The sequence below is a fragment of the Spinacia oleracea genome, chromosome 3 (assembly GCF_020520425.1).
Source record: "Spinacia oleracea cultivar Varoflay chromosome 3, BTI_SOV_V1, whole genome shotgun sequence".
Taxonomy (NCBI): domain Eukaryota; kingdom Viridiplantae; phylum Streptophyta; class Magnoliopsida; order Caryophyllales; family Amaranthaceae; genus Spinacia; species Spinacia oleracea.
In genome coordinates this window covers 81,186,716-81,210,570 of record NC_079489.1, presented here as the reverse complement: position 1 = coordinate 81,210,570, position 23,855 = coordinate 81,186,716, and the positions used below count along the sequence as shown (strand labels likewise).

At 36.5% G+C, this 23,855-nt stretch overlaps 2 protein-coding genes across 2 annotated transcripts; one reads left to right on the top strand and one right to left on the bottom strand.

The window, feature by feature from the left end:
* The first annotated feature begins 6,354 nt into the window (after positions 1 to 6,354).
* Positions 6,355 to 10,444, top strand: LOC110775537 (uncharacterized). The gene is made up of 3 exons (XM_021980143.2): positions 6,355 to 6,582; positions 8,741 to 8,974; positions 10,016 to 10,444. Exons 1-3 carry the CDS (start codon positions 6,559 to 6,561, stop codon positions 10,061 to 10,063), a joined length of 306 nt encoding a protein of 101 aa, XP_021835835.1. The 5' UTR covers positions 6,355 to 6,558; the 3' UTR covers positions 10,064 to 10,444.
* Positions 10,445 to 13,093: 2,649 nt separating this feature from the next.
* LOC110775540 (mitochondrial import inner membrane translocase subunit PAM16 like 2) lies at positions 13,094 to 17,875 on the bottom strand. Its single transcript, XM_021980149.2, has 4 exons — positions 17,682 to 17,875; positions 17,453 to 17,540; positions 13,511 to 13,644; positions 13,094 to 13,414 (listed from the first exon to the last, which is right to left on the bottom strand). The coding sequence occupies exons 1-4, from the start codon at positions 17,682 to 17,684 to the stop codon at positions 13,286 to 13,288; spliced, it is 354 nt and encodes a 117-aa protein (XP_021835841.1). The 5' UTR covers positions 17,685 to 17,875; the 3' UTR covers positions 13,094 to 13,285.
* Positions 17,876 to 23,855: the final 5,980 nt, after the last annotated feature.

Here is a 23,855-nt window from a genome sequence, read left to right as displayed (position 1 = left end):
TTATTCATATGTATCATAACCTAACACATCCACCATCTCCCTCAATCTTTTTAGTCTCCTTCATCTAGCTCCTAGTTTTACCTCTCCTTTTCCCATACTTTATATAATTTTCTCCCATTCATCTCCCCTTCTCGTTCTCTTCTCCCTCTTAATAAGGGGTTAAAGTTAACGGATTAGATTTCCGTTATACAGCTGGGAATGTGGATGTATTTGTGAAAGAATAGGTGTAAGTATTTGGTGAATTTCTAAAACTTAGTGTAAATTTGGTGAAGTTTATGAAAACTCGGGGTTAGTTCGTATGAAAAAATCTTTTTAATTACCTATTGTACCTTGGTTTATCTATTTGTTTATCCATGAGATAGGAGGCCATAAATTAACGTATACATGTCTTTCATAAAAATATTAATAATATTAAATATTGCGCACATATTTTCTAACCCGTAATAGTCTTCTAATTAGAAATTTCTTAGAGCATCGGGTTCAAAAAAACTTTAATCAATAATGTTTTTATTTCTCCAACGTTGAATATCATAATATCCATTTTGTTTCTATACTCGGTTTGAGACTCAAATGTTTAATGTTGAGACTCTCAGAAAGTAATTTCTCATTTATCACATAGTACATACTCCCTCCGTTCCTAAATAAGTGTCCAGTTACCATTTATGGCGTTCCCTTTTAAGTGTCTAGTTTCCTTTTTTGGACATAAAAACTTTCCCAAAATATCCCTAAACATCTAAACAATTACACAAAATACCTAACACAAAATATTAAAATAATGAAAAAAAAGATTTTTTTTTAAAAAAAAAAAGAAAGTCAGACATGGGGAGTTGGGGTTTTTATGGGGAACATTAATTGTCCCCCCATATATTCCCCCCACCCACCCCATTCTCACGCGTATTTCTCTCTCTCCTTCATTTATTCAACTTTCGTGTCTCATTTCTTCACTCTGTTTCTCTGGTTTCTCTCCTTCTCTCTCTAGAATTTGAAAAAATCTCTCAAGTTTTTGGGTTTTCTGGGATTAAACCCTAAAAAAAGTTATTGTCTCCTTTGAATTTGTTGTTTTCTTGCTTAGATCTCTCTAAAAAGTGTTTGCATATGCATTTTTGGGTTGTTTTTTGGGTTTTAATTGAGTTTGATTGGGTTTCTGGGATTTATGGGAGTTTTTGGTTGAAGATCTGGAAGATCTAGAGTTTCTGGGTTATTTGGGTTACTTTGGTGATCTGGGTGATATTCGTTTTCTAGGTTATCTGGGTTTAACATCTTGATTCTTTGGTTGAGTTTCTGGGTTTTTTTCGAGTCTTGTTGAGTTTCTGGGTTTCTGGGTTGAAGATCTTGATTCGATCGTTGATTTTCTGGGTTTTTCTTGATCTTGGTTGAGTTTCTGGGTTTCTGGGTTGAAGATCTTGATTCGATCGTTGAGTTTCTGGGTTTTTCTGGGTTTTTCTTGATCTTGGTTGAGTTTCTGGGTTGAAGATCTTCATTATTTGGTTGAGTTTCTAGGTTTTCTGGGTTATTTGGGTTGAAGTTCTTGATCTTTTGGTTGAGTTTCTGGGTTTTCTGATTATTTGGTTGAGTTTCTGGGTTGATGGATTAAAAAAAACGGAGAGTTTTCATGGGTTTTCCTCTTCTCATGATAACGTCGGCAAGATGGAGTCATTTGAGTATCAGTGCACCGACGATCACTGCGATCTTGGTGAGTATTGTGAAGGCGAGCACAGCTATAGTCGTGAATATCTCCGTTATTTACGCCAAAGATACGATTCTTTATGAGCTTCTCCTTCCACCGGATCTGGAAAAACGGTGGAGGGTAAACCACCGCCACCGCCACCGTCCCCTGGCGGATCTAAAACCCTAATTCTTGATGATAAGGTTGATCAACCTCCACCTAAGTCCCCTGGTGGTGTCGATGTTGGGGGATCTGAAACCCTAATTGCTGAGAAAGGGAACGACGATCCCGATGACGGTGGCTCAAAATCTGATGGTGCATGTTCGAGGTCCTAGCTTTGTTGGTGTTGCATGCATCTCTACAAGGGGCACTTTTCTCTTCTCCCCTCTCTCTCTCTCTCTATCTATTTATGGATTTCCTATTTGAATGCATGTTTAGCTGTTGATGAAATTGTAGGCCAGCAAGTGTGGTCTCTTGCTGGCAAGGGTTGGATTTGTTGTTGTTGAAGGATAATGTGTTGATGCATGTGGAGTTTGGAGGGTTTTATCATGAAATGTTCCCCTGTTTTTTCATGCATGTGGTACGCCCCTGTTTTTATTTGTGATGAAATAATCCCTAAATTTGATCATAAAATTTTACATGATGTATACTTGATGAATTTGTCCCTATTGATTTTGATGATAACCATGAAAAAATTTCCCTGTTGATGAAATGTCCCTTATAAGATGAAATGATCTTTGTTTGTGTTGATGAATTTGTCCCTGTTTGAGCTTGGTTTATGTTGATCTTGACTTGATTCCATGTCTCAGTTTGTGTTGATGTCTACTTGATGAATTGATCCCTGTTTGATCTGGATGATAACCATGGAAAAATGTCCCTGTTTGAGATTTACTTGATGAATTGGTCCCTGTTTGAGATTTACTTGATGAATGTGTCCCTGTTTGAGATTTACTTGATGAATTTGTCCCTGATGTGTTTGGTATGTTGTGTTAACCATGAAGAAATGTCCCCTATTTGACCCTGTTTGACCCTGTTGTGTTGATCTATGACGAGTCTTTCAATTTGATGAGAAGCCAAGATAATGTGCTTCAATGAGGCTCGGGGACACCTGAGATCCTTAAACTGATGTGTTTAGGTTTTCGATCTTTTTCCAGTCTTTATGTCTTAGGAAACGAATAGTTTCGTAACACATATAGACTGGCATTAGATCGAAAAACCTATTCATTTCTATGTTGATTTCTAATTGTGTCCCCTTATTTGTCAGCATTTATTGCCAGCATTTATTGCCTTTGTTGCCATGTTGTATCTCTGGAATGCCTCTTTTTGTGCCCTAGCTTGCTTCCAAATTCGTCTGACTGTTCTTGGATGCACATTGTACATTTGAGCAACATGTTTAAATGCTCCATAATATGGTTTGTCTTTGTCCCTTTTGCGGTGGTTGTTCAACAACCACATCAGAATTTGCAACCTTGTGTCACAGCTGAGCCTTGGCTTCTTCTTGCGTTGATGACCCCGGTCACCTACATGTTGTTGCTGAAAATTGTGTTGATGCTGCTCTGGTGTCTCATTGAGATCAAATGGAAACACTATGTGTTCCATGTCCCCTGTTTCTTCTGCTGCTTCATTCAAGTCGAAAAAAGTCCCCTCCTCATCAATTTGGTGACCATCCTCATCGTATTCTGGTATCCAAGCATCATTAATGTTCCAAGCAACATCTTCCCATTCAGCATCATTTATTTCCTCCATTTTGTCTGAGAAGAAGAAGCCAAAAGAAATGAAGCTTTCAGCCTTTGTTTTGAATAAATGTTCTGTGTTTGTATAGTTTTTGGGTTCGTTTTGTACAATTTCTTCTCTCTCCTGATGTATATGAAAATATTGGAGAGAAAAGTCCCTTTTTTGCCAAAATTTTCCCACTAAAAGTGAGAAGTCCCCACTTACTTTTCTGATTTGTGTACTTTTGTTCCTGCTTTCCTATTGGCTGTTGGATATTTTTCTATGAATTCTATTGGTTACTTTTTGAGTTAATGGATTGATGACTTGGCAATTGTGTACTTTTCTGAATTTCCCTCCTCTTTTCTCAGATTCTGTTTTGTACTTTATCTATTAAACAATTATCTATTTTTTCCTTTCCCCAAAAAAAACATTTCCAATCATTACCTCTTACACACCATTCAATTTTATTAATTACCGTGTAAATGTCCAAAGTGGACACTTATTTAGGAACGGAAGGAGTACTACGCTAGTACTTATTTACTTTCCAGCCTTTTCTAAATAATTTAAGCATTAAAACGTTTTTGTACAATAAAGAAAACCTTTTGAAAATAGTTTATGAAAAATGAATTATCGTTATTTTTTATAACTCATACAATGAGGATTAACTTTTTACTTTAAAGAAAACCTTTTGAGAATAGTTTATGAAAAATGAATTATCGTTATTTTTTATAACTCATCCAATGAGGACTCTCTCTCTCTCTCTCTCTCTCTCTCTCTCTCTCTCTCTCTCTCTCTCTCTCTCTCTCTCTCTCTCTCTCTCTCTCTCTCTCTCTCTCTCTCTCTCTCTCTCTCTCTCTCTCTCTCTCTCCCCCCTATATGGACTAAGTCCTCTCTCTCTCCCCCCTATTTAGCCCCTAACATGAATATATGGACTAAGTCCTCTCTCTCTCCCCCCTATTTAGCCCCTAACATGAACCCCATTGGATATGGACTAAGTCCAAGTGGTCAAACCTCAAAAACTCGTTTTTAATAAAGAACAAACTAGGAGACTTGAGACATAGGTTGCACCAAAACGGATACAGACACGATACGGGAAAACGTTATCTTAAAAATGACACGCACGTGGACACGGGAAATAATAAAATAATATAATATACTTCTCAGTTACAATCACCAAATATAAGGTAACATAGTTGATTGATTACACATATGAAGCTGCATATATCATAAATAGACCTTTTATATTTAAAATACAAATATATGCTTACCAATTAAGATAACAAAAGCAACAAGAAGATGAGTTATAGATCTGAATAGTGAAGTATTGACGGTTGCACCACAACAACAGAAAGTGTGAATGTTTGAGCCTTTGAGTTTGGGGGCTTACAAAAACGCATTGGACCTTTGAAAGAATTGAAAAAAGAAAGTAAAAAATTGAAAATTTGACTACTATTAAAATACTTGTCAAATAAGTGTGTCCACCGCGTATTCGGTCAGTATCCTAGTGTCTAGATATTTCAAAAAAAAAAGAGTTGTACACTTGATTTCACATGTCAGACACATATTTTCGCGTGTCCACGGAGTATACGTGTCCCATACATGTTTGACATGTATATGTGGGTCAGATGGCGTGTCTGTGTTTCATAGCTTGAGACTACTACCACTCTTGGCACTTTACACTAGAAAGTAAAGGAGGTAGCTGAGCGGCCTGAGTTGAGGCACAACAGGTCCGAAATGGAAAGGCATATGTTTGTTCACCGTCCAGGCTCGTGGTTTTCGCGTTGAACCAAATGTATCCTAAAAACCCGAGAAATTAAGTGAATTATAGCCTATATTAAAAAAAAATGTGGATGTTAATCAACTTAGTTGATAAAGTTTTGACGGGTGGCATCCAAGACCTGATAAAAGTCTCATTTTAATTTATGCCATCTATTAATACTAATATATTAACAGACATTTCTAATAAAGATTTGAACATGAGACCAACCAAATATATGGTGGAAGTCTTACCATCTTATCTACCTATTTGATATGATTTTTATTCTGTAATACATATAAATTGGAACAATGAGTGTTCAATATGAATCACTATGTACTCCCTCCGTCCCTTAATACTCGATCCGCTTTGACTTTTTGCACTATTCACATAATTCACTTTGACCCTATTTTATTTATAGTGTATGAAAACAAATGTTAGTATATAATATATTGTTGGCTTCATCTTAATATATATTTTCAAAATATTAATATTTTATAAGTTTTTATAATATGTAGTTAAAGAAATTGGTGGTCAAAGTTGTGCATTGGCAAGCGTGTCCGATCAAAACATGTCAAATATTAAGGGACAGAGGGAGTACTACAAAGTAACACTTTCAATTATTAATTTTTACTTTCACTAGATGTTAATGACAAAACATTTTACTCTGTGATTTGATGCCAAATAATGTTTAACTAGTTTTTGGGCCCGGGCGATGCCCCGGGTTACTACATTAATGACATTCATATTTACCTATATTTTTTTTTTTTGCATTGATAACATGAACACATGTAATAGCTTAGTGGTAAATTAAAGGCTTTATTATTAAACTCAAGGTCATGGGTTCAAATCTTATGAAACCATGTTTGATATTTTTTTTAATGTGTATGAAGATTACATTGAGCAAACCCCATAAGAAGAGCGCCACGTGTCATATAAATTTTCTTTTAAACGCCTTTTAATATATATAGTATAGATAAGAAAAATAGTTCAAAGTAACAATTATTTATGTAAAAATCAAATTATATTATTCAAAATAGAAACCAAACATCACCCAAACTACACAATAGTTTAAATGAACGTGTTATCGACATAAAAAAAACGAAAATGACACGTAAAAAACACGAAGAGAAAATGGCGGTTACGTAAATAAAACGAACATAAGGTGCACAAATATAAAATGGCGTATATAAAAGGAAAAGTGAGAGCAGCATTCACCAGACAAATTCGTCGATTTCTAACGTCAGACATCCAGCACCTCCAATTATCTTCCTGCTGTCACTCTGCTAGCTGTCCCACTTTCTCTCTCTCCTCACCTTCATAAATTACAACTTCCCTTCTTCCTCTTCTTCTTTCCTACTTTTCCAATTCTCTTCGATTTTCTTCTAATTTTTTGTTGATTTGCTTCCAACAATTCTTTCCAATGGAAGATCGCAAAGATAAAGAGGTACTGAGTTTGTTCTTCTGAATTTTACTTTGAATTTCATTATTTTTTACAATTGTTCGATATCAACTGATTCGACGCTTTCCAGCTTTAATTAGTTTAGGTTTATTTTTTATATTTTCCGTTTAGCAAGAGTATTTTAGTGTGACTTCTACTTTTTCTGTGTTATAATCGAGTTAATTGTGTTTCCATTCAAGCTATTTATGGTTTGTTGCTTCAACTATGTTGCTAATCGAAATATGAACACTCATTTTATCGACGCTTTGACACTTGAAGCCGATTTTGCTTCAACTACTGTATCGACGCTTTTACATACTGTCTTTGCATGTCAACTTTTTTTTTTCTGCTTGATTTTTAAGAATTTTTGATGAATTTTCTGGTTGGTGTTGATTGCTGGACAGTGAAATTCCAGGTAAGCAACTAAATTAGCTTAGCTGTGGTATAGGTGTACGACTGTGCGAATTTTTCACAATGTTTGACTTTTTCTTATAGCAAAGTCCAGATTTTTTTTTGACAGGAGCAAAGTCCAGATTGGCTAACTTGAGATTAGTAGTATCTTTATACATAATACTGATTATAATTGAATAGGAGTGTGTACTTTTTTCACACAATTGTACCCACAATCGAAAGCCAATACGCGTTATACTGTAATCATTAAAATAAAAATAACCTATGAATCATTACAGAAACGATGACCATAATAATGTGTTAGGTTATTAGATTTTGAATAGTTTTATAGCATTTAATTTGACTGGTTGGAAGAATTCGTAGGTATATGTTGTTTTCTTAGCCTGATCGCTTTTGAATATTTGTTCGGGTATTAGTTGGATTAAATGGGTTGTTTTAGATAGGAGATTAAGGTGACAGCTTTTTGAGAAGTGGAGTAAATCACGGTGAGGACATGTTATGGTTTTGAAAAGTCATGTTAAGTTTTTCTTCTACCTATTTTGCTCTGTTGAGAATATGTTGCTTCACCAGCTTTCCCCTAACAAAATTACCATTGTACCTACCTAAAAAATTGTTTTGTTTGACAATCAATTGTTGACTGGTTTAGTTATTTGTATTTGTCATACTAATTAGACTGTACACTGTTCCCATACCCATTGACCAACGTTTTGGATAAAAAGCCAAATACCACTATGAAAAGCTACTCCTGTTAGTCTTTAATTTAGGCTCGCTAAAAATCAGTTACCTAACTTTAGTAGTTGTTTGACGATATAACAAAGGCAAATTTAAAATGTCAAAAAGCCATTAGCATGGTCATAATATGCTACTCCCTTCCTTCCTTCTTTTTATATATATTATTTTTATATATTTTTGTTTGGTATTATGTAGGCGCGGATTATCGAATAATTAAAGTAGGGATAGATTCCTCTAGTTTATTTTCTATTTGTTTTTGCAAATTCTACTTTTATTATTGATGTTCAAAGTGATCGACAAGTGTAGGTATATATTCGTGGTTGTTAGATTAAGTAATGGGAGCACTGGGTGATGAATCAAAATATTGGATGAATTATAAAAAAAATAAAAGAAAAAAAAATGATTTCAATGAATAGAAAATTAATGATTGGCACATATTTTGTGGAAGTATAGGGATAAAATTGAATGATGGCACATAAATCCATCCAAAAATTGTTATACAAAAGGAAATAGTCCAATCTTAATAAATACTAAATAGTAATGTCTAGAATGGAATACATAAACAATAAAAAAGAATGGAGGGAGGGAGTGGTACTTGGGAGTTTAATTGCAACAAGTAAATTGTTAATGAACTGTGAAATTTTGGGATATGCTTGGTACTATGAAACATAGTTAAATACCACAGGGATATGTTATTTTTGCGCCTTTCCAAATTCCGTTCTCCAAGAATAAATTTTGGTAGACAGAAATACTTCATACTTCGATTTACTTTACTTTGTGAGTCTTGTTTATTCTTTCTTTACGAGTATCTGGCAGCCGCTGCTGCTTATGGTTTGTTGGGACATGGTGGTTGAAAACTTGAAATTGCTGAAAATTCATTTTATGCTTTTAAGACTTCTTGAAGATTTAAAAGTATAGGGTTCATGACTGCCAAAATTCCCTTGTACTTTATTATTCATTTGAAGAAGATTATAGCCTTGATCGTTGCAAATTTGACATAGGAAAATATTATTTTGGACAGAGAAATGCATCATGGCTATCTGTGCCACAATTTGGAGACTGGGACCAGAAGGGACCATTGCCAGATTACTCGCTTGATTTCTCGAAAATTAGAGAAATGAGGAAACAGAACAAAAGAGATCCATCGAGGGCCAGTCTTGGTAATGAAGAAGATTTTATCAATCCAACTGCTCCTGCTAACAACAAAGCAAACGGTGACGAACAGCAGCATTTGAATCAAAGCCACTCTCCAACTGTAAGATTTTGTTCCACTGACTTTATCTAGTTGTTTTTACATGCAGCTGTCTAGGTTGTTAAGAATTGCTAGATCATACTTTTGGCATTGATGCGATTCGTCGACTTTTCATTTTAAGATATGTTTGCTTTTTCACATGCTGTCTGTATTTGCGGAGTATTGTGTGGTAGAGCGCAGTTCCATTATTAAGAAACTAAGCATGAAAGTGGCATTCATTTTGTTGGATGCTTAATCAATAAATGTAAAAGGATGTGGGCCTTGATCATGCTACTTGGTGCAACAAAAAAAGTACTTATTTGGTGGGAATACTGGCTGTAGCTTTTCACATTTTGCATTAAAATAAATCAGCCATTGTGTATTACTATCCTTGATAGTAATGTTTTCCAATTTGATGTTTGATTTGCTTCACTTTGATGTCAAAGTTGATGTGTATGCCTGGGTTTAAAACCGTGAGTTGTGAAATGGGTGACCTCTTAAAAAATAGAAGGCTAAGTGTGATGCCGGTTATGGACCTTGAGGATTCATGTTTAATAATCCTATATTGGTGTGTCTAGATCTTATCATTGAGAGGAAGATTTTGTTGAGAGCTAGTTGGTATATATAAACTAGAAAAGCATGGGTCCTTGTGGTGACTTGGTGAGTGACTCAGTTGTCATGTGACTATGTGAGTGGTACCAGATGAAGGAGGGCACTGCAATTTTTACAACACAAACATGTTACTTGATATGTTTTTAATTTGGCAACTATCATCTCATGATATGTACAGTATGTGGCTCTTGCTTTTTATGATGTTGTGGACACTGCTTGTACGAGATTTGCTGCAGTACTGGCAAGGAATAATCTACGGGAAATCTCGTGGTTAATCACATGATTAAATAATAAAGTATATATCGAAATTGCTAAATGTTGCATGTTTCAAGAGTTGATGCACTCATGCTCCTATCAAATGTATGATATGGTGGACAGCAGTGGTATATGTCCTAGATTAACCCGATTGTAGTGGTGAATAATTAATTATTGTATTATTTTGGTTGAGTGCAGCCGAGGAAGAGCTTCCTGAGCTACTTCAACTGCTGTGTAAGAGCCTAAGCTTTGGAAGACTGCAATCCAAGAAGTAGAATGGTGATAATATGCAGACCCTGTATCTAAATCGATCTCCTTATTATCCAGTTGCCTTGTGGTCCTCTTCTACTTTTCTTTGGTTTTCACACGGCAATGTCCTGTATTTCGGTTGTAATTTGTCTTCAAGAGCTAACTTCAAAGCTGGACTTCCTAAAAATGACTTCCAAATACAATCAAATCAATCAATTTGTTCATTCCGAAAACAATCTGAATGCATTATAGATAGAGTGTGGACACATTTGTGGGCTGAAGGTGTATATCGTGTTTGATTTGTTGAGTAATTCCTTAATCACGGATTGTCTTTTTGCCTTTTGGTAAGTTGATCAAGCTGTCACCTTCACGTCTTTATCTTGTTGTCTATAATCGAATTGTGAGGCGTTTATTTAAAGGATTTAATTTCTAGTAAGCGTAAGGTGGCTTGACATTTTTGACACTTATCCTGTCATAGCTATGAATGACTTTCCCTTCTGTATATTGTATTTCCTCAGACTTTGGTTTTGTTTGGTCCAACATCGCGTGATGAGATTTCGAATAATTAATTCACTTTAGCAAGGAATGGTGAAATGGTGGTGCTGTGAAAATCCACGAGTTGATTATAAAACAACTTTGGATTCCCCAAAATTATGTGATTCTTCCAATCTCATACAACACATTGAACAACTTTAATTTACTCCACCTTTTGTCCATTGCCTCCCCTCATCCTGACATTCTTACATTAATATTGATTTTGAAAATACCGAAAATGTGCATCGGAATGTGTAGCCACTAGCCTATCAAATTGAGTAAATAGGTCTGGAGGTCCCTAAACTTTGCCAAAAGGAGTAGTTAGGTCCCTCAAGTTTCAAAAGGAGCATTTAGGTCCCTCAAAATGGATGGAAACCGCTGCTTTTTGACTTCTGTTACTAACGTCTGTTAAATGAATTAAAAATAAAGGCAAATTAATATAAAAGGCAGAAAAGGACAAAATAACAGTTACTTTTACATATTAACAATAATTAAATAAAGGGAAACCCTTTTAAGTTAGCTTTTTACAAAAACTAGCAGTTCAAAGTATTTAACAAAGCCATTTGTACCCAAATTATTCAACACTTAATAAAATAAAATAAAGGATCAACGCTTCCTACTAATCAAATCCCCCAAATTAACACACCCAACAAGCATAGGTTAATCAACAACATTTCTCAGAGACAATTTATCAAACACCTTGTGTGCACACCCAAGTAACTTACATTTCCGGTAAAATTCATCCGAGCTCAAACCCATAAACTCCATGCATCGTCATCATCTTCAATCTCATGTTTAATCAGCAAGTCGATCGATCGATCGAGAACCAATACTCACAACCACAAAAACAAAGCACCTTGCTGGATGTTCCTTAACAACAGGGCCCGACTCCGAATTTTCAATCGGAGCCTCTGAGTGGGCTTAGCCAAGCTCTGGACACCTCTTGGCTGATTTCCTGAAAGGGGGTTTAATTTCCTCCGCCTCTTAATTCTTACTCAAAGTCTCGAACCATCTTAGTTTACTCCTCTTCTTCTTCGGTATTTCGTGGCTGCAAGTAGGGAAAAATCCCATGGTTGATTGGTTTCTTCACTGCTACTCTGCATCATCGTTGATCCTCATCATGATCACCATCAATCATCTATCAACTTGAGCTTGAGATCACAATAATCGTGCACCTTCAAAGATCACTTTCAACAGTATCCCATAATAAAAGAGGAGAGAGAAAGAGAGAGAAAAAGGTAGAAGAAGAACTAGTGGTAGTAGCAGACATCTGGGAGAAGAGAATTTGAAACTTTAGAGTTGTGGAAGAACAACAATTAGCTGAAGTTTATGGCGATAATTGCTGAAAATTTAGAGTAAATTTGCTTGGGTTACTCACTAAATTCGATTTGATTAGGAAGAGTTGTGGAAAAACCTAGAAAAGGGAATATAAAGGGTGAAACGTGTAAATGGAGAAAAAGCCATATGAAAAAGCTTGAGAACGTGAGTGCTTGGTTCAGGCGGAACCGGGATTTCGGGTTCATCTGACATAGTGCCTACAATGGGAGATTCAGAATTCGGGGGCAAAAGCCATATGAAAAAGCTAAGTAAGTTGAAAAAGCTAAGTCATAATTAAAATCAGCTGTTTTCATTTATTTATACACGTGTAAATTAATTTTCCTTTTCTTTAAAGCGATTTTATTATTATTTTATTGAACTTAACGGAAAATGAAACGGTGTTAACAAAAGTAGCTGATTCCATCCATTTTGAGGGACTAAAATGCTCCTTTTGAAACTTGAGGGACTTAACTGCTCCTTTTGCCAAAGTTTAGGGACCTCCAGTATAGTTTACTCCTAACAAATTGGTACGTTACTTTTACAGCTAGAGCCGACCCGAACCTGAACCATACCCGAAACTGATCCGGCACAAAATAAACCATACTCATACCCGGAACTGGAAAATCTGAAATGGCCCCGACGGCCCGACCCGAATGGACCCTGGAGAAACCATTTGCAATTGAGATGACATAGTTTTCCAATTGACTTGACTTGACCCAACCAATACCCATCCAAAGACACTGCTACCCGAAATTGACAACCCAACCCATACCAACCCCTAAAGCTCCAAAACCGAAACTAACCGAACCTGAATGGGCTCACCATTTCCAATCCAAACAGCCCGTTTGCAGCCAATAGTTACAACTACATCATGCATGAGTCATTGTCTCATTGGGTTTAACAAAATAAAACGTTATCCTTTATTATGGGTGGGAAAACGGTAGAACACTTGTAAACAACATTAAAAAAAACAAAACCAAACAAAAGTACAAGAGCAACCAGAACAGTTAGCACTTTGCAAATTTGCTGCTTTCATTGCAAATGTTTCGAGGCACCAATGTTTTTATCCTGTCGAGAATGGTTTTGGCCTTATCAAAGTATCCAAAAATCTGCTTATAAGATATTGTCAAGTTGCAGGCTAACTACTCATACTCATACATTGAGGAATAGATATGATTAACACAATTGTAACTACTCATGTGATGCTTCAAAAACTTTTATGAAACAAACAATATCTCGTTGCATAGAGGTAGAGGAGACGGTGGTGGGGCCAGAAACGGCCAAGGACCAAAAATGAACAAACACTATGTTAAAAATTCATATTCTAATTATCAAGATGATACTCTCTTTATGTACAACAAGTTCAAGTTACCCATTGGCGGAACCTTGACCTTTGCTTTGATGTATCGCTTCTAGACACTCCTTTGCTCTATGGACCTTCGATTGGATGTAGAAGCTCCCTTGCTTGGCATTCCTCTCAAACAAAACATCATATTTCTGCATAAACCAATGAAAATTATGAACACAATCACCAAACATACTAGAAAGTCAACACACACGCACCAAAAAGAAAATCAAGAGATGTGAACGTACTTTCAAAATATCTTCCCAGGCCGCATTCTCAGGAACGCCAAGAATCTGCCTTGCTTCTTGTTCTGTGATGGCTTTACTTGCTCTGCGTACGGTATTGTTCATTGCTTCCTGAGCTGCACCAGTTTTCGAGGCATCTGCAATGCAGGAAAGGTTAAAAATGGTTGAAAGTTGAAACTGCAAATTGCATGGGCAATTTATAGTACTCTTCCATGAGATGAAATCTTACACGCTTAACAAGATTCTATGGCTGGATTCATAATTTAACACCACGTATTTCTTCAAAATCAAACAAAAAAGGATAAAGGGCTGTAGTAAACCCCTAATCATTCCTTGACCAATACTTATCCTTTATGTTTTAACATTCGAAACAAGAAGAAAATAAATTATGCACACATTATCTATTTCCTATGACATATAAGTAATAGCAAAGATAATGAAGATTAACATGGGACATCCAGAAAAATGTATATGTATAGTCTATAGACTAGTATGGGACAGAGGGAATAAAATGTCAGGAAAATGTAAGTTGTGATAAGTTCAAAAAGGTCCAAGGTGTTCAGGTAATACTATAAAGTTCAGCTGACGCCTCAATAAAATCTAGTGAGCGGTAGAATGGCATGTAGCTAGTATCTCTTACTTACTTGAACACTTACATAAAATAGGAAGCAGAAGTAGAAGGCATTGTAAGTTTGTAACACACAATATCAAATAAAATCATCAAGTTTTTTATTGTCTAATGTTTCTAAATTAATAATTTTTCGTTCTTCTGGAACTGGAAGTTTTAAGACGCCTTACATCTCAACCATATCTAGTTAACTTCATAGTATCCAGTTCACAACACAACACACATCTACTCTTCATCCTTTCTAGTTGCTTCACTGTACACTGACATATAACATCTGCTCCTAAAGTGGTATCAACGCCCTAGGAATTTCAAAAGGGACAGAAAAGTAGGAAAGGTAAACTGTCAATTTTATATTAGACCGATGAAAGAACAAAGCAAGGATGGTGCATTAGACTAATTAGAAAATTTGGAGACAAAATCTAGAGGTGCCTATGTGATAAGGGCCAAGCTATCAATCGAAGATCAATTACAATTATTTATAGGATGTTTGCTAACATGGGCACCAAAAATAAAAATAAGTAGAAATAAAATTAGGAGAATTGGTGATGGGCATATTCCCCTCTTCCCCCCCCACCCCTAAATAAATAAATAAAGGCAAATGTGTAGGGAATGGCCTAGACCCCTACTGGGAATTTTCATTAAGATCAAGACTACAAGTCCAACAGCTTCAAAAAAGGAATGAAAAAAATGGCGTCTCAAATCAAAAGGGCCAAAAGAGGGCAACAGCTAGCAGGCCTAGCAATCTAGAAGAAATAAGCATAGTCCCTGAGAAAGATAAAAAGGGACAAAGACTGAACTAACTAAAATCCAATGACAGCAGTTAAATCTAGTAAGGATTTAAGGAACGCCATCACATGAAACATGCCAAGAGGTAAAAGAAGGGAGAACACCAGAAGGACTACTTGGAAATAGAAGTGACAACAGTTGAAATTAGATGATATGTTGATGGTGGGGATAAAGAATGTGAAATAAACAAAGAAGGATATGGTAAAAATGAAAGGCCATAGGGCTCACAGACCTCAGATTGAACCGCAGGAAACCTATTGTGATTAACTGATCACCCAATGGGTAACCTAAGGTTAGTGCCTAATTTTCCTTTGAAGAAGAGCTTTTTTTCCTACAGTTCTTTAAAGAAGAGCTTAAGCCATGTTTAAAAGACCACTCCATTCATTTTGCACATTAGTGAAAAGAATTAACAAATAGAAGTTTACTATGGCCCTACGCTACAGTTTAAGATTGCTTGAGGTTTATATTAATTATATGAACTATACATAGCATCTTAACCAATTCGATTTTAAAGGGTACAACTCTATAAATTACAAGGACTTACAACTTACAACAGTGAGGGTGTTGGGTGAAACTTTTTACAAAAAACATGAAAAATATTTTTATTGACACTACAAAAAGCCACTATTATGCATAAAAGACTTATCTTGATCAAGCCAAAACCACTAGTGAAGTGTAAAGAAACGAGGAGGGAGGTCGCATAGGTTTCAATGCAACCTCCTACGGTCCAATGTCAAAAGAAACTGGCAAAGAAAACAGGTGAAGCACATAAACAACCTAAGAAACCAAAATGCCATGGCGGCATCATATATCTTCTGGTAATCAGATCCGAAAACATTTGAGGAATATGGAGCAGTTGCAATTTAAAGATCTGAACATAGGCCCTTCGATCACTAAAAGGCGTTGAGAGAGAGAGAGAGAGAGAGAGAGAGAGAGAGAGAGAGAGAGGAGCCCAACGTAACCAACCTTGTCAACTTGCCACCAAAATGCCCTCACAGACACTAAACCCAGACTTAAAGGCCAGTAATGGTTAACAAAATAGTAAAAGAAAAAGGCATAAACCAGCATCTCTCTAACAAAATAGTAAAAGAAAAAGGCATAACCCAACATCTCTCTAGAAAATGAAACCCAACCCATATGTTAGACCCACGCATCTGTTTCCAAAAAAACTTTCAGGGAGTACATCCTGTTTGAGAAACTTTATCAGCCCATCTCAAACACCAAGTGAAAATATCAATAAAATGTGGAGGAAAGTTTCAGAAGTGTTCATGTAGAATCCCACAGCTAAGAAATGAAGTAGATGATACTAGACCTAAAATGATCTAGGCAACCCCATTTTAAAGGTTAGAACTCGCTCTTATGAGATTGCTCACTTGAAAGTAAAAATACGAATCATGACTCGTAGTCTACATCCATTGTTCTGAGTAAAATTCTCATAACAAGTCAAAACATAGACTAAAGACAAATGCTAAATTGGAAATTCATAAGATCTAGTAAGAAGCTGAATATAATTATATAAATAGTGGCTTCCAAAGTAGTTCTGCAGGACCTTATAAAAAGTGTAACAAATAAATAATATAAGAGTTGCTGCTGACAAAAATCAAGCAAACAACTTTTCCTTGGATATGAAATTTCTTTGCTCTCCATTGTTATGGTATATATTAAAGCAACCAACATTTCCTTTCTATTGCAGGGGAGCATGAAGGAGTGAAAACTAAGCGTGAGAATATCCAAAAAACCTCAATGTTGGTAGAGTTTCGAAAGACTTCATTTACCCAAAAGATACATAGTTGCTCCACGGTTCAGAGGAAATATCAAAAGGACTGGAAATGTGAAGGCATGATTATTTGTGTTTTATTACCTCCAGAGATACCAGACGTTTTCAGAGGAAGATATATGGGATTCGGTAGAATGATATAACGAGTTTAGGAGCCATACACTGAAATGCACAAACACTACTTTCCAATACACCAAAAATATAATCAAGACCTTGAAAAAAATCACTTCCCCTCATCTTCAAACCCCTTCCATAGTAACATCAACATGATTTAACTCATCTAAGTCTCAGTCTTTCCTCTCCCCTTCTCCTCATAATAAACTAATTTAAATGAAACACGAAGAGAGTAGCCAAGAAATCCAACAGAAAGTTCGCTTCGATTGCAACAGCCAACACTTCAGACTTCTAATATCCATTCTAAAATCATGGAATACATATTCCAAACTACTAGTAATAGGAAACATAATCAAATAGAAATATAATTATAACATCAAAGAATAAATACACCCATTACCCAATCATTTTAATCCTGTAAACAGGAAAACCAATATATCCTATTGTACTCCTAACTATTACATCAATTTTGGGCACAAATTTTACATCAAACCCCAATAATATGGATAAAGAACACAATGAATTAAAAAACCCTACAAACACATGAACATAGGTTTCACAAGTGGGATTAGTTGATTGAAAACCTTAAAAATGAAAAGAATCCAAATGAATTGATAAAAATAGATATAGAGAAACATACTAGAAAGAGCTTGACGATAAGCTTGAGCAAAAGCCCTAACTAATATCCCAGAGCCCATCACTAGAATTTGGGCGATAATTCTTCCAGCCTGCATTGATATATTCAAATCAATCAAAATCAGAAAATAGAACATTCAAACCCACAAAAAGTAAAACTTAATTAACAATTTCAACGAACAAGAAATGATCAAGTTGGGGATAAAATGGGATGTTGGAAAACTTTAACCAACCATTGCAAGGTTGCTAGAAGTTTATTGCTCCAAAAGGCTTTTTCTTGTATACTTTCTTCTTTGATTGAGTTTTGAGGAAAATGGAAGAAACTGGAAAATGAAGAGCTTAGCTGATTTGGGTAGAGAGAAAGGAGGCGCAGGGCAGACTGCACAGGTCGGAAGGAAATTATTTTGTGAAAGTACAGGAATGGAATGGACCAATCGAACCGAAGCTTCTCGATAGAAAATTTCCTTTCTTTTTTTTTTTTTTTTTTTTTTTTTTGAGGGTTAACCTGGTTGAAGCATTGGTTTTTTTTTTTCGGTTGTGTCACACTTACAAATTACAGATACAATTGACAATTGTCCGTTGGTTCAGTGGTGATTGAGGCTGAACTTGATAGGGGGACTCCATGTTCGGTCCTCCCGCAATAACAATTGAGAGGGAACTGGAACCTATCCACTCAGAACTCACCCCGAATCCGGATTAGCCCTAAGGGTGAAATGGGTGGTACACAAAAAAAAAAACAAATTACAGATATAATTAAAAGATATAAGCATGTGACCTATAATTACGAAATCGAAATTTTCTTGGTGGGGTGCCAAGTGCTCACTAATATCAATTAGTTTAGTTGATAAATTTCAGAACTGGGATCGGATTTCATCTACGTCATTTGTCGCATTGTCTTTTGTGTCTCTTTCTACACACACACACACACACACGCACACGCACACGCACGCACACATGCACACGTGCATACACGCACACACTAATACCGACCCAATTATATGACTAAACAGTATGTGAAAATAGCATCAAACTTTTCTGGCTTCTCAAGCTAGGCCATATTTGCAAGACAAGAAATTTCCAGCAAGAGATGTAGCCTATGAAACAATTACGAAGGAATACACACTATTCCTTCGAAATTTGCAGGAAATGGAAAATTTCCAGCATGAGATGTAGCCTATGAACAATTTATTATAGAAAACTATAATTTTCAGTGTTTTTTTAATGTAAGAAATTGAATGAGATATAATATTTGACCAGCAATTACATAGTAATAAAGGAAAAGAAGGGAAAGCTTTGACATTTTTATTAAATCTCTTTCATTTGGAGGAAAGTGAACACTTTTATGAGTAAAATCAAACAAAGAGTAAAGGAGAGAAGCACATGCTAAGGCAGAGAAGCTTTGTTACTATTTCATTGATTTTTCTTCAATCACACTGATTATAAGCACAACCAGTGTACATATATGGCGGCTGCTCAAGCACACCAACCCACATTACATTCATGACCTAAGACACCTCACACAAGAAGAAAAAAATATGTAGGATCCTAGGATGCTTCTGTCACATGATAATCATGTGACAACTAACAGTAAAACAATAAACATAATAATGTTACTAGACTGAATAATAAAGCTACTAGACTGCTTCTCTTGCCATTAACAATCTCCTTCAAACTTAGTGTGGAGGACAAGAACACTCTCCAAGTTTGGTTGATAAACTAGAAGGATATTTATCAAGAAATCTGCAATCTGATCGGCTGATGACACATACTCAGTTTTGATTTTGCCTTATGCTTGCTTATCCCTTATGAAGTGACAGTCCACTTCAACATGCTTGGTTCTTTCATTGTGAACTGGATTAGCTGTAATAGATATTGTTTCTTTGTTGTCACACTTGATCACAGTAGTTTCCAGATTTTTAACTCCAAGTTCTTTCAGCAACTTATCAACCCAAAGGACCTCACAAGTTGTCATAGCCATGGGTCTATATTCAACTTCTATTGATGATCTTGCCACAACTTTTTGTTTCTTCGATTTCCAGGACAAAGGTGAGTTGCCAAGCTAGTACAGAACCTAGTGGTTAACCTCCTGGTGATAGAACACCCAGCCCAATCACTATCACAGTAAGTAATTAATTTGATTGAGTTGTGAGCATTGAGCATATCCTTGCCTTGGTGAATGTAGCAAGTACCTCAACACCCTGTTAGCAGCTTGCAAATGCACAGTTGTTGGTGAATGCATAGATTGACTTAACTTATGAACTGTAAATACAATGTCAGGTCTTGTGAGTGTGAGATAAATCATTTTTCCTACCAACATTTGATACACTTCAGGATTGGGAAGCCGATCTCCAGCATCATGTATCAACTTCACATTATGATCCATGGGAAGCCTAAGTGGTCTCATATGTGTCATACCATATTGCTTGATCAAGTCAAGTGTTTATTTCTTTTGTGACAAAAATATGTCTAGATCTGATCTCCTAACCCCAATTCCCAAGAAATAGCTCAGTTCTCCCATATCCTTCATGTAAAATTGTGCAGACAAAAGAGATTTTACATCAGTGAATTTTTTTTCTCATAATTTCCAGAAAGAATAAGATCATACATATACTAAAATTGCCACAAACATAGTCCCTGTCAATCTGGTAAAGAGATAATAATCTATTTTGGATTGCTTAAATCGAAACCTTGTTAGTGCTGCTGAAAGCTTGGAAAACCGTTGCCTTGGAGCCTGTTTTTAGTCCATACAGAGACTTTGTAAGCTTCAAAACCTTCTTCTATGGCACTTACTCTCCCTGTATTGTACTAATACTCTTTCCAGAACTAGTGTATCCCTGTGGAAATTTCATATACACATTTTCATTCAAATCACCATGTAAGAAGGCATTCTTCACATCCATTTGATGTGCTATCCATCCTTCCAGAGAAGCCACTACAAGAAGTTCTCTAACTATCATTAACTTTGCTACTAGAGCAAAGGTTTGATCATAATCCAAGCCATATCTTTGCATATTTCCAAAAATCACAAGTCTTGCCTTATGCCTGTCAATTCTTCCATCTGAATGAAACTTAGTTATGTAAATCCATTTGTTTCCTATTCCCATTTTCTAGGTGGCAAGTTAATAATCACCCATGTTTCATTGTCTTCTAGGGCCCTTAACTCTTCATTCATTGCCAAAATCCAGTGATTTCCTTCCTCAACTACTTGTTTGAAGTTATGTGGATCTTCATCAAGCTCTATGAAGGAAATAATGCCCTTGGTCCTGAAGGAAATAATGCCCTTGGTCCAAGTATGCATTTAATGTTAAGTCTAATAAATGCGGTTCAGTATTAATAAACAAGTTAATAATTCAGTGAGATCAAGTGAGCTGAATGCCTAGCTAGAGGCCGCTTCAGTTCAAGTGGAATTAATGATATTAATCCACAGCTTACTCTTGACTGAACCCGTGGGGTCACACAAATAGTACGTAAACGGATCAAGTATTTAATGGCATTAAATACTCCATCTATGGATATTCGGAATCGAAGGATCTTGGTTTCAGTGGGAGCTGAGATCGTCATAAGCAAGAAATGAATACTCCGGAAACGATGATATTGCCGAAAACGGAAATATGGATCGTATCGGAAATATAAATATTATCCAAGTCGTAGATGTTGCCGGAAACAGAAACATGGTACGTATCGGAAAATATTATCGGAAATGGAAATATTGTCGGAATCGGAAATATTACCGGAAACGGAAATATTGTCAGAATCGGAAATATTATCGGAATCGGAAAATAATTCCGGAAACGGAAATATTAAATATTTGTTCGAAACGGAAATTAATTCCGGAGTCGAAAATATTAAATATTGTTCGTATCGGAAATGAATTCCGGAATCGGGAATTTAATCGGAAGCGCGTCGTACGAATTAGCATCGGACGAGACTTGCTAGACGAAGGCCCAGCACGAAGCCAGGCCTACGCCCAGCAAGCCAAGCGCCCAAAACACACGCTGCCAAACCGTGCCAGGCCCAGCGCAAGGCCAGGCCCAGCAAGGCATGGCGCGCGCGCGCGGGCTGATGCTCGTGGGCTGCGAGCAGCGCCAGCTCGTGTGGGCCGCAAGGCCTGCGCGGATTTGTGCGATGCTCGTGCTCGTGCAACGCTTGTGTTTCAATACAAATCCTAAAGCTAATGGAATTTGTTCTATGATTAAATCCTAATCCTAATAAAGATAGAATTTGTTTAATAGAGTTTTAATAAGATTCTAATTAAATAAATTAGTATCCTAATAGGATTCCAAGTCCCTTTCCATAACTCTATAAATAGGTGCCTAGGGTCACATATTTACATTGAGAATTGAAGTATTCAAAGGTAAGATTTTCAAGCAAAAATCAGCCACAAACACTTGCCCTATTAGCCGAAAATTCTAAGTACCTTAAGGGCGATTCTAGTTGGTCAAGCTTAAGGCGGATCCGGACGTGCTATGGACTATCTACGGAGGGACGACACTTGGAGTCCTAAAGACTTGTTCATGTTCGGTTCGGGCGCAGCTAGGGAGGGCACGCTACAAAGTGTATGCATCTGAATTATGCTAAATGATTATGTGTAAATAATATGTTTCCTGGCATTAAGGTTTTCCGCATGATTTATGTTTTGTCATATGTATCATAACCTAACAGTGGTATCACGAGCCTCTTATTATTTTCATAATCTAAATTGCATGAACATGGTTAAATTTTACAAATTTGCAAAGAATTAAAGTGGTGATTAATTTTCGTAATTAATTGCAAATTGCGTTTATTTAATTATATGTACGCAGTTCGGCAGTTTCTTCGTTACTCATCCAAATCGAGTGATTTTTGTGTCAATTCCGCATGTAAAAGGCATTCTAAAATTTTGACAAAAATAGTAATTTTCGCTGAAACCCAGAATTCCCAAATTCGAAGCCTAACTATGACTTTTCGGAGGTTTTAGTTTTTCGAACGCAAAAGTTTGTAAATTTAAGATGTTAAATTGAATATTCGCGATTCTTGTTGATAAATCTTGAGTTTTTGATTGACCTACAGTATATGTTTAACAACTTTGAATGCCTAGACTTGTTAATTATACAACCAAATTTGTAATTATGATTAATTTGTTGAAATTCGAATAATTTAGAATTGATTTGTTTTTCATAATTAATAAATAATTTAATTAGGTATCCATGATTAAAATCCACCATAAAAATTGTTAATTTGTGTTAAAATTTAAATTTTTATGACCTATATTTGAATCCATGTTAATCGGAAATTAATTGATTAATAAATTTTCGATTTTTCGCCCTAAAATTGTGAAATTAATATGATTTATTAATTTGTCATTAATTTTAAATTAATTTTTTTTAAATTTTTATGAAAACGCCCATAAATGTTGCACGCACAAAGCAATGGAAGCTACGTGTAACCCTTAAGGGGGTGTTGTATAGTGCGGGCACGTGACGACGAGTAAGGGAGCTCGTTGCCCGTGCGGTACGAATGCAGCGAGCGACGAGCTATGCGGCACGCAAGGCCCTGCGCCTAGGCGTGCGTGCAGGGCGATGGGCGAGGGCATGGGCACACGGCATAGCACGATGCGTGTGGGCAGTAGCCCGCTGCGCCACAACGCACCATGCGCGCCAAGGAGCAGCAGCCACGACGCAGCAATGCTGCGCGCCGCATAGCCCGCAAGGGCTGCGTGTGTGCGTGGCTTGGGCGTGGGTGCGTACAGCTGTGCGGGGTATGTGCGACGATCAATAGGCACGGGGCATGGGCCTCGTAGCTCGATGGGGCTTGGGCGCAAACCCAAGTGCCTCGTCTTGCAAAGTATTGATGCGTTTCGTTTTAATTTTAAATTTTCAGTTCGGAAATAATTTTAATTAAATTTAAAAATTAATTATTTAAATTGTTTTCTCGGATTTAATTTTGAATATTATAATTATTATAAATTTTGAAACACATCCTATACATGAGTATTTCCATGTTTTAATATTCCTAAAGGTCTCTCTCATGGGGTGTAGCGCACGATAAGGTACTGTGCTTATCCTGCACCACGTCCACCGATGGGCAGGAGGAAGAAGACTACACGAGCTGTTTCGCCGGGAACGACGGGAACTACGGGAACCTATTCGGCGGTAATCGCCAGTCAGACTGATGATTCGCCAGAAAACTTAGAGAACACGCAAGATCTAACTTACGCAATGGTGGAGGAATTGCTGGCTGAACCTGAATCAATTGCTGACCCAAAATTGGTGCATCCTAGTGCTGGACCAGTTTCAATTCGTCTTCAGGAGGTAATTCGTGAATACCAATCTTTACATTTTGCTGGAAAATCGAGTGGTGTGCTTGTTGTGGCTGAAAAGGGTGGGGGTCAGTCATCATCTGCTCGTATTGTTAGTAGATGATTGCAG

Coding starts and splice junctions, on each gene's coding strand:
- LOC110775537 (XM_021980143.2), top strand. CDS start 6,559: ATGGAAGATCGCAAAGATAAAGAG. Junction 6,583..8,740: donor AAGATCGCAAAGATAAAGAG/GTACTGAGTTTG, acceptor TATTTTGGACAG/AGAAATGCATCATGGCTATC. Junction 8,975..10,015: donor ATCAAAGCCACTCTCCAACT/GTAAGATTTTGT, acceptor GGTTGAGTGCAG/CCGAGGAAGAGCTTCCTGAG.
- LOC110775540 (XM_021980149.2), bottom strand. Junction 13,645..17,452: donor TTATCGTCAAGCTCTTTCTA/GTATGTTTCTCT, acceptor CCTGCATTGCAG/ATGCCTCGAAAACTGGTGCA. Junction 13,415..13,510: donor CCTGGGAAGATATTTTGAAA/GTACGTTCACAT, acceptor TGGTTTATGCAG/AAATATGATGTTTTGTTTGA.